We start from the raw sequence: 10,135 nt of genomic DNA, 5'->3' as shown, positions 1-10,135 counted from the left end.
TATTTTCTGTTCTGTATGAGGAAATAGAGCCCCACATGGTGTAAGTGACTTGCCCAAGACCGCGCAAGCGGAGAATGGCAAAAGTTTTAATTAACATTCATTCACTCATTATACGTAAAACGTTGGCTGGGAGGCTTTGCATGCTTTTTCTCATTTAATCCTCCTGACAATTCTGTGAAGCAGGTACCCTTATTTCCTCCATTTCACATATGAGGAAACTGAGGTAAAGTAAGAGATTTTGCAAGCTCATCTAGCTATGAAGTAGCCAAGTCCGGACATGCTCTCAGTGGATGGTGGGTGACCTTGGGATAACAGCCTGATCCTGGGCTGCCCGAAGCAGGAAGGACAGGTGCACACCCACCTGGGCGAGCTGCGCGCACAGTCGACCTGGGGCTGGAAGCGCCCTGGGGGCGGAGCCTTTGGCTCGCGGTTCCCTCTAGCCATCCCCGAGCGAGAAGGTCCCGCCCCCAGCCAAGGAGAGGGCAGGGATTGGCTCTCCCGAGGCCGATTGACGGCGCAGGGCGCGAGTGGGGGCCGCGGCGGGGGCGGGGCCGCGAGCAGGAAGTGGGAGTGGAGGCGCTCGAGGCGGGCTGGCGCCGGGCTGTGGCCGCCACTTTGCCGAGTCGCCGTTGCCACCGGGGAGATGGAGGGGCCGGGGCTGGGCTCGCAGGTGAGTGCGGCCGGGAGCGCGCAAGCGGCCGTGGGGAGAGCGAGGGCGTGGGGGTGAGGCAGCTCCCAGAGGGGCCTCCGCGGGCAGAGGGGCCTGGGCCGGGGAGGGGAATCCTGGAAACATCGAGAATGATCCCGGGATTCTCTCCGAGGCGACCGGGATGGAAAGGCGAGGACAGCACCACGGGCCCTGCAGCCTCCACCCGCGGGCGGGGCGCCCCGTGCCTGGCAGGGACGCGTGGGGCCCGGGGGAGGAGGGCGGCCCTTCCTGGGAGAGGTGTCAGGTGACACACCTGAGTAGGACCAGCCCGTCTTGACCTTGGCCTGGAATCTGGGAGGTTCTGTTGATTTCTTTTCAGCTCAGGCGCCTGGGCTCTGGCCTCCGCCCCGCCGAGCCCTGTTTTAGTCTTGTTCCCACATCCTTGCTTACTCCTTGAAAGGGTTGAGGCTGTTTAGGCTGGAGAAAGCGGGTGGAAAGGGAGGTACGCCTTAGCGATCTGCAAAATCCCGAAGGAGTCTATTGTGTGGAGGAGGTCTTAGCAGAAGCCAGGTGTAGTTCCAGAGAACAGGACGGGCCAGTGCGAGAAGTTACAGGGGTACACGTTAGCTCCAAGAGAAAAGGAATTTTGTCCTTTTTGCTTATGGCCTTTTCCCAATGCCTAGAGTACTGACTGGTTTATTGTAGCTGTTCCCCTTATGTTTGTTGAATAAATGAAGAATATCCATGTTCAGCCAACATTTATTGGGTGCTTAGCGTATGCCAGATGCTTTTGTCTGCATTATTTTATTCCAGAATTGAAGCATCCTTGGGAAAGTGATGTTATCCTCGTTTACAGATGAGAAAACGGAAGCTGTCTCCAGATGGAGCCAGTTAGGTAGATTTTCTGTTCCTAGTGGGACTCAGGCAGGTTGAGATGATTGGATTAGCTGGCCTCTAAAACAAAGCCTTTGCGATCTTGAGAGTGTTTCTCACGCTCCCCCTTTCCCTTCCTTCTTTCAGCAGTCACCCGTGTGGGCAAGTTGTCAGGTGTTCTCTTTAGGTGCTCCTGCATTTTGACAGGAAAAAAATGTTTTGCAAGCAGACTGGATTTTATGAAAGGGTGTAGAATCTTCACATGGAAACTATGTCTCATTTTCTTTCTCAGAGAGTCTCAAGGAAAAGTTGGTGGGAGTGATTATCTTAATTACTGCTACTCATTTACAAAAGCCTTCAAGAGTTTAAAGTGCACTTCCTCCTGCTGTAAGGAAGACAGCTCTGCCCCAGTTCTAAGACAGGAGGGAGAGGATGATTCAGCGGTTGGAATTAACAGGGCAAAGTAGAGAGATCACTGTTGTTGTTAATAATAATTGCTGTTAAATTTTTCAGTAATAATGTAAAGATCTTACCTGTATATGGTCCTCTGCAGTTTGCAAAATACTTCCACATTCTTGATCCTCACTGTGACCGTGTAAGGTGGGGAAGGATTATTATTCCAGTTTAGAGATTAGAACTGAGGCTCAAAAATTGGAGTCATTTGTTAAAGGTCAAAATAGCTGCTAAGTGACAGAGCCAAGACTTCATTCGTTATTGTTCTAGGCGCTGGAGACACATCAGTGAACAGAACAGACAAAAACGTTCCTGTGCTGGGTGAGCTTGGTTCTCATTCCAGCTTCAGTCTTGATGGATTCTTGCCGGAAATTGCCCTTACCATCTGGCCCCCGGTTTCCTCTCTGACTGCATTTTTTACTACTTTCTTGCTTGCTCAATCAACCCCAGCCATGCTGGCCTCGAGGCTGTGTAACTTACCATTTGCTCTGTCTGGAATCCTCTTTTCTTACAGACCCACAGGGCTTATTCCCCCCCACCCCCTTGAAGGTCTTGACAGATGTCACCGCAGTGTGGCAGGCCACTAGCAGCCACATTCCCTACCTCACCTTCTTCCTTGCTTTGTGTTTCTCCTCAGCGTTAAATACCATTTAACAAACTTCTTTGTCTTGTTGGTTGTCTGCTTCCCTCCATTGAGCATGGATGCTATGAGGGCGGTGGTTTTATCTGTAGTGTGCCCTACTCTGTGCCTGGTATCTAGGACAGTGCCCAGCACTGGTGGGTACTCTGTAAGTAATTGTCCAATGAATGAACTTGGAAACTTAACTCTGGTACTTCTGTTAATGTCATGAAAAATCTTAATGACTGGCTGTCAGATCTCCCTGTTTCTTTTTGTTTTATTTACTAACCTGACAGGGTAGTGATCCTCATCAGAGTTTGAGTACGGTTTTCTAGATCTTGGTTTTCTCTTAAATTAATGTCCACTGTCACTTCAACAGTACCTACTTACTATTTAGAAAAATAATTTGATTTTTGATGTCTCCATGTGAGAAATATCCTAGTTATCTGTTAACTATGTTCCAGTTATCGCTGTGTAACAGACCACCCCAAGCATAGTGGTATCAGCCAGCCATCGTCACGCTCGTGGACTGCGCATCGGGAATTTGGATAGGGCACAGCAGGATGGTTTATTTCTCTCCGCTGTGTCCGGAGCCTCTGCTAGAAAGACTCGTAAGCTGGGGTGACTCGATGGCTGGGGCTGGTATCGTCTGGTGGTGTCTTCACTCACGTATCTGGCAGTTGATACTGACTTTCAGCAGGAACACCTACGTGTGGCCTGGGCCTCTGCACAGCATGGTGGCTGGGTTCCACGAGTGAGCATCTCAAGAGACAGAAAGAGGAAGCTGTCTAAGGCCTGGGTCTGCAAACTGGTGGAGCATCACTTCTGTGGTATTATGTTAGTGAATCAGTCACGGAGCTCAGCTTGGAGAGGAAGGGGCATAGACTCTCTCCTCTTGCTGGAGAAGTAGCAAAGAATTTGGGGGCTTTGTTGTAAAAATCACCACAGATATATCCATATCTCTCTTATAGTTTTCATAATATCTTATTCTGCTTTTTTTCCCTCAGTGGAGGAGAGTGTTCAGCTAGCAACATGTCTCTTTCTTAGTATCCCTTTTCCCCCCCTTTTTGGGATTTTGTCTGTTGTGTTCACTGCCACATCCCTGTGTCTAGAACAGTGCCTGGCGCATAGTATGCATTCAGTAAATATCTGATGAGTGAATGAATGGAGTATAGCAGGAGTCAGGTCATATGCATCTTTTATCCCTAATTACCTGGTGATTGGCACCCAGTAGGTGTTCTTTACATTTCCCTGAATGAATTATCAATGAAGACTCTTATGAGTTTGCTGGTTCATGAGGATTTGCGTAGTCTATTCTCTTTCCTTCACAGTGTAGGCAGCTGTGTAGCAGTTAAGCTTGCACTGCCATAAAGGATGTTTATGTGGTGAAGTCTCTGCCAGTGCACATGTCAGTAATGACCGTGGTGACAGCCCCTCTTAGAACCAAACAACGTGGACTTGGAGGGAATTTTGTAGCTCTGTTGACCTGCTCCTTTCATCTTACAGATGTGGGAACTGAAGCCAAAAGTAGGGTGGATGAGTAGCCACCATAGTGCCAGTGACATGAAACCTGAGACTTTGGCCCTGTTCTCAAGGAGTTTACATTCCAGCATGGTAAAAATGAAACAACTAGAGAACACTTAAAAAATTTTTTTTGATAGCTAGAAAGTAGTTTCTAAGAAGGAATTGGTATCATGACATAAACTTTGCTTTAATCTTTGTGGTGGGAATAGGTTATTTTCCTTAACCGTTTTTATGTGACTCTCTCCAAAGTTGACCTCCCCCCGCAGGTCCTCCTCTCCCCTGTGGCTCTTCTGGTAGGATGTGGGGAGGCAGCGGCGTCCGGAGTGAAGGAGGTCACTTGCGGCTGTGGTCTGTGAGCGTTTTGATCACTCACTGCTCCGTAAAACAGTTTTGAGCTTGCACCTCTTGAATAAAACCCCACTACAATGTGAACAGTAGGATCCAAAATTTTCGTTTTTGTAACCTGTTGTGTATTGTGAGATGAGCAGAATGACGAGTGGAGCCTGACCAGGAACTCGGGGCTCCAGCTGCCCCATCAGGTCATCCCGTGCTGCCCCACTTGTCGCAGTTTATCCCTCTAACTTAATGTGTTAATGTGTCATGTGGTTGGCTGGGACTTAAGAAGTTCAGCTCCCCTCTATTTGATGTACGTGAGGGCCGGGGACAGAGCCAATCAGCATATTCATATTGTTGTGGGGCGTGTTATTGTAAGATTTGACAGCATGTTTCTAAATCATATTCCTTCATTAATAGCTCGATGTATACTCATGGTAAGGCTTTGAATTAAAGATAGTAGATATAAATCTGCCTCAAATCAGCATTTTTGAAGATTTTGAATTTTTTTGGCGAGAGGCTGGGTTTTTGTTGGGTCAGATTAGATTGTCTTTGTTTTCGCTTGGTGTGACTAATGAAGAGCGCCTGCTGTGAATGAGGTGTCAGCTCTGCCATTTTCTTGTTTGCTGGTACTTATGCTCTTATTATCATCTCCATTCAGGCTTCTGTGTAGGAATCAGTTTAAGCTACTTGCTCATTTTGGAAGGGGTAACTTGGCTAAAATTTGATACTGTAACTTGAAAATTACGTAACCTGATGTCTACTGTAATATGCCGAAGGTCGCACCGTCAGCCCCTCTGGGTTGTGGCACTTTTCCTCTCCCTCCAGGCTGCCTTGTAAACAGACTGTAAGGAGTGACCTGCTTGATGTACAGATCAAGTGAGGCCGCCACTGCTAAAAATTAGTAACGTGTAAAGAGCCAAATTTGTAAATTTTTGTGGTTTTCCCTTTTTTTAAAAAAAAAAAGATAAAAGTGATTATAATAGAAGGTTTAACATTTTTTCCCATTACCTAATGGGTCACTGCGTGTGTGGCCTTGAGTGCACTTGCCTCACTTTGGAGACCATTGACTTTGAAAACAGGCTTTGAGTTTACATAATCATATTTAGGTTTTACTCTGATCTGGAATTAGGCAAAAAACGAGGATGTGAACAGAAGGTACCTCCTGTTCTCTAGTCTTTACTGCCCATTTTTGACATTTAAGCACATACTGCCTTCCATTATCCCTTTAGTCTGTCTCTGACTTATCTGCCCTGTTAGACTTCACCTCCTGGAGGATAGACACCCATGTCTTCTGTGACCGTAACATAATGCTTTGTACATCATAAATACACAGTAATTAATTGCTGAATAAATAAATGCTCCTAATTGTGGATGTTCTTTACACTGAATCGTGTGATCCTCCTCAACTTTGTACATGAAAAATAAGGCTGATGTTCTTAGGGCATTACGAGAAGCAACAAATTTATATCTGTAGAATGAGTCAATTTTCTGTGATGAAAAATCCGTATATAAATAAAGGGTTGATCTCCCTAACATACAAATGGAGACAGATACACATCAACTAGAAAAACAGTAGACTATGAAAAGGTACTCCACAAAAGAGAAAATATGAGAGCCAATAAACGTGAAACGAAAAAACTCTCAGATTCCTTACAACTAGGGGCATGCAAATGAAAAACAAGATGCCACTTTTTAGCCATCAGATTGGCAAGATTGTAAAAAGATTGATAGCATTCAGTTCTCGGGAGGTTTGTAGGGAAAAAGAACGCTTACATACTTGCCGTTGGGAGTGTGAATCGGGGAACAGTAATTGGTCAGTATCTATTTATGTTTAAAATGTATTTTTCTTGACCCAGCAGTCCTACCTTGGGGAATCAATGCTATAGAACACACAGAATGTTAATTATAGGGTTATTTATAGAAGCAAAGGTTGAAATCAACCTGCATCTCTGACAAGAGGGAAATGGTTGAATACATTATGCTAGATCTGTACAGTAGAAGGATAGCCCGCTATTGCTGACCTGCAGGGCTGTACGTGATGTATTGTTAGGTGAGACAAGCAAGTTGACAAATAATTACATAATGTGTGTTTTGTCAAATACAGAAGAAGAAAATGATAAAAACTTATATGTATGTATACTGTATGCGTGTGTATACATAATGAGGAAGAATACACCAAACTGTTAATAGCATCTCAGGTGGTACAGGATTAGAGGGGAAAGAGTCCAGATTGTTAACCCTTTATTCACTTCTGTATGACTAGAATCTTTAAAATGAATATGAATCATTTTATAATTTTAAAATTCCAGTAAAAAATTAAGTTTAATTAAAAAGTAGACTAATTTCTATCCATCTTAGCTGTACTTTTTGTTACCTCTGCTATTTTTTGACACTCCAGAAATTCTGAGTATAGTTCAACTCTTTCCTTAAACTCTTGTCTTCCTCTAATTGGATATGATTATAATTATTGTGACGTGATGAAAACAATCCTAGTGTTCTTATTTATGTTTTAATCTGCCTGTCTTTATTTTTAGCTCTGTGAGAGTGTAAGTGTGTGTAAAATAAGTGTCAAGTAGTGAGGTTGATTTACCAGGTAAATCAGAACTTACCTGTTCAGAAGAGCATCTGCAGTTCTGGTTCTGGGTAAGATGGAGTAAGCACACTCCACCCTGTGTGTTCCACTGCGTACGCTGGGCAGAATGCAAGTGGGAGTTCTTTAAGGATTCTGGAAAGTAAATAGTAGTGGGTGGATTGGGGAGGAAGACCAGAATTCAAAAAACCACTGAACCAGGAGCAGAATTCCCCTTTAATGCATCTGGGTTGTTCCCTGCCCTCTCCCCAGGCCTGGAGGAGAGCATCAGTGCAGACAGAGAACACTCCAGGAGTGCTGCTTCAGGCTCAGGGAGCAGGAAGGAGGTGCCAGCACAGGCACCTGGACTGTGAGAGAGGAGAGCTTCCTGTCTTGACAGAGGACTTCTGGTCCCAAGAGAGTAGTTCTTAGAAGTGACACCAAAAGGATGATTCATGAAAGAAAATAACTGATAAATTGCATTTCATCCAAATTAAAAACTTTTACTTTGTGAAAGAGGCTTTTAAGAAATGGGAAGGTAAGCTACAGATTGGGAGCAAATATTTGCAAACCACATATCTGACAAAGGATTTGTATCTAGAATATATAATATAAAAAACTCTTAAAACTTAGTAAAAAAAACAGCCCAGTTAAAAAATGGGTAAAAGACTTGGACACCAAAGAAGATACACAGATGGCAAATAAGCACATGAGAAGATGATCAGTCTCTTTAGCCATTAGGAATATACAAATTAAGACATGGTGCGATCATACTATGCATTTACTATACTGACAATACCAAGAGCTGGTGAGGATGCAGAGCATTGAAACTCTCATAAGTTGCATGTCTCAACGCAAAGTAGTACAGCCCCTCTGGAAGATAGTTTGGCAATTTCTTATAAATTTAACATATACTTACCTCATGGTCAAGTAGCAATTCTGATTCCAATTACAGTGTGGGGAGGAGTTTTTCCCACATCACCAAGCTATTCTCCAACACCAGCTACCTGGAGATAGCGTCATATTCCACAGGGTAAAGTCTCAGTCCCACGAGACTGCCCTCCACTTCAGACACCAGTCTTGAGTCCCCGTTGTCACCTGTACTTCCGACCTTTTTGTTGTTAATGCTCTCAAGTCGATTCCGACTCCTAGCGACCATATGTACAGCAGAGCGAAACCCTCCTGGTCTATTTGTGCCATCCTCTCCCTCCCAGCACTGTATCAGACAATGCTCCGCCTCTATTCATGGCCAGTTTTCATGGCCAGTTTTTTTGGAAGTGGTTGGCCGGGTCCTTCTTCCTAGTCTGTCATGGTCTGGAAGCTCTGCTGGAACCTGTCCACCATGGGTGACCCTGCTGGTATGTGAAATACCGGGGGCATAGCTTTCAGCATCACAGTGACATGCAGCCCCCACAGCGTGGCAATGGACAGACAGGTGATGGGATTCTCTGGGAAATGAACCCAGCCCGTGAGCGCTGAATCTTAACCCGTAGATCACCATGCCTCTGACCTACTAGCTATAAATCAGAGGTTCCCATGACCCTCTCGTTGGGTTCCATTAATTTACTAGAGCAGTTCATGGAACTCAGGAAACCAGTTTACTCACTAATATTACCAGTCTGTTTAAAAGGTTCTAACTCAGGAACAGCCAGATGAAGAGATGCCTAGGGCAAAGTATGGGGGAAGGGCGCGGAGCTTTCATGGTCTACCCGAGCATACTTCCCTTCCCAAATCTCCACGTATTCACCAGTCTGGAAGCTCTTTGAACACTGTCTTTTGGGTTTGTGTGGAGGCTCCATTACATGGGCATGATTGATGAAATCATTGGCCATTGATGACTGATTCAACCTCCAGCCCTCTCCGCTCCCCGGAGGTCAGGGGGCTGGGACTGAAAGTTCCAATCCTCTAGTCAAGTGGTCGGTTCTCCTGGCAACCAGCCCCTATCCTTATGTGCTTTCCAAGTCTCGTCATTAACATAATGAGACACTTTTATGACTCTCATCTCTTGGGAAATTCCAACCGTTTTAGGAGCTGTGTGTATGAAACAGTCAAGACTAAATATGTATTTCTTGTAAATCACAATGACACATCACGCAATCTCACTCTTAAAGAAGCGAAAATGTGTTCACACGAAAGCTTGTACGTGAATGTTTATGGCAGCTCTATTTGTAATTGCCAAAAGCTGGAAACAGCCCACATGGATTGTTTGAATGGATAAACTGAAACATTCATATAATGGAATACTATACAGCAGGGAAGGAACTGTTAATAACCTGCAACAACTTGGATGAATCTTAGAAGCTTATGATGAGTGAAAGAAGCCAGTCTTAGAAGATTATATGCTGTATAATTCCATTATATGACTTTATGGGAAAGATAAAACTAGAGAGGAAGAACATGTCAGTGGTTGCCTGGCGATGGGGTGGAGGTAGGGTGTGACTGCACAGGAATATCCCAAGGGAGCGTTTTGAGGTGGTGTAGCTGTTCTGTATCCTGATCGTGGTGGTGGTGGTGTGACTCTACGAATGTGTTAAAATTCATGCAACTATAAACCAAAAAAGCAATTTTCCTGTAAGTTAACTTTTTTGAAAAAGGCGTTTGCCCCTTCACAGTAACCCATTGAGGGGATATGAACTTATTTCAGTAAAACTATAATTTCTTAAACCTTTTTTGGAACTCCTGGAGAGTTGACTTAGGCACATGATTTCAAATATCTTCAATTTCCTATTCTTAATGTTTTCATCCTTTGAGGATGATTTTTCTTCCCAACAGTGAAAAGTTGTTCAGAGAGACAGGTCTGGTGAATGAGGTGTATGAATGCTACTCGTTTATTTTTAAATCCATTTTAATAGCTTGTGTCTTTAGAGGTATTTGTGTGCTTCATCTAGGTTGTTGAATTTGGACGTGAAGATGTTCACAATATTCCCGTATTATCCTTTTCATGTTTGTAGAATCTTGTAGTGATGTCACCTTTTTAAAATCTATTTGTCATTGACATCTTTTTTCTTATCAGTCTGACTAGAGGTTTATCGACTTTATTTATTTATTTATTTTTATTTTTTAATTTTTTTTAAAGATTTTATTTTTTTCCTTTTTCTCCCCAAAGCCCCCC

The 10,135-nt window shown here is 44.2% G+C and overlaps 1 protein-coding gene across 2 annotated transcripts in view; it reads left to right on the top strand.

The window, feature by feature from the left end:
* Window positions 1-562: 562 nt before the first annotated feature.
* ZDHHC13 (zinc finger DHHC-type palmitoyltransferase 13) overlaps window positions 563-10,135 on the top strand; it is a 46,645-nt gene continuing 37,072 nt past the window's right edge. The window contains exon 1 of one of the 2 annotated variants that reach the window (XM_046685214.1): window positions 563-670. In XM_046685214.1, the coding sequence (XP_046541170.1) occupies window positions 644-670 (27 nt within the window). In that variant the 5' untranslated portion in view covers window positions 563-643. The remainder of the gene's footprint in view (window positions 671-10,135) is intronic. The other variant, XM_046685215.1, reaches the window with a different exon arrangement.

Source organism: Equus quagga, chromosome 14 (genome assembly GCF_021613505.1).
Source record: "Equus quagga isolate Etosha38 chromosome 14, UCLA_HA_Equagga_1.0, whole genome shotgun sequence".
NCBI lineage: Eukaryota > Metazoa > Chordata > Mammalia > Perissodactyla > Equidae > Equus > Equus quagga.
Note: the sequence above shows the minus strand (reverse complement) of the source record. Positions and strands in the feature narration are given on the sequence as shown.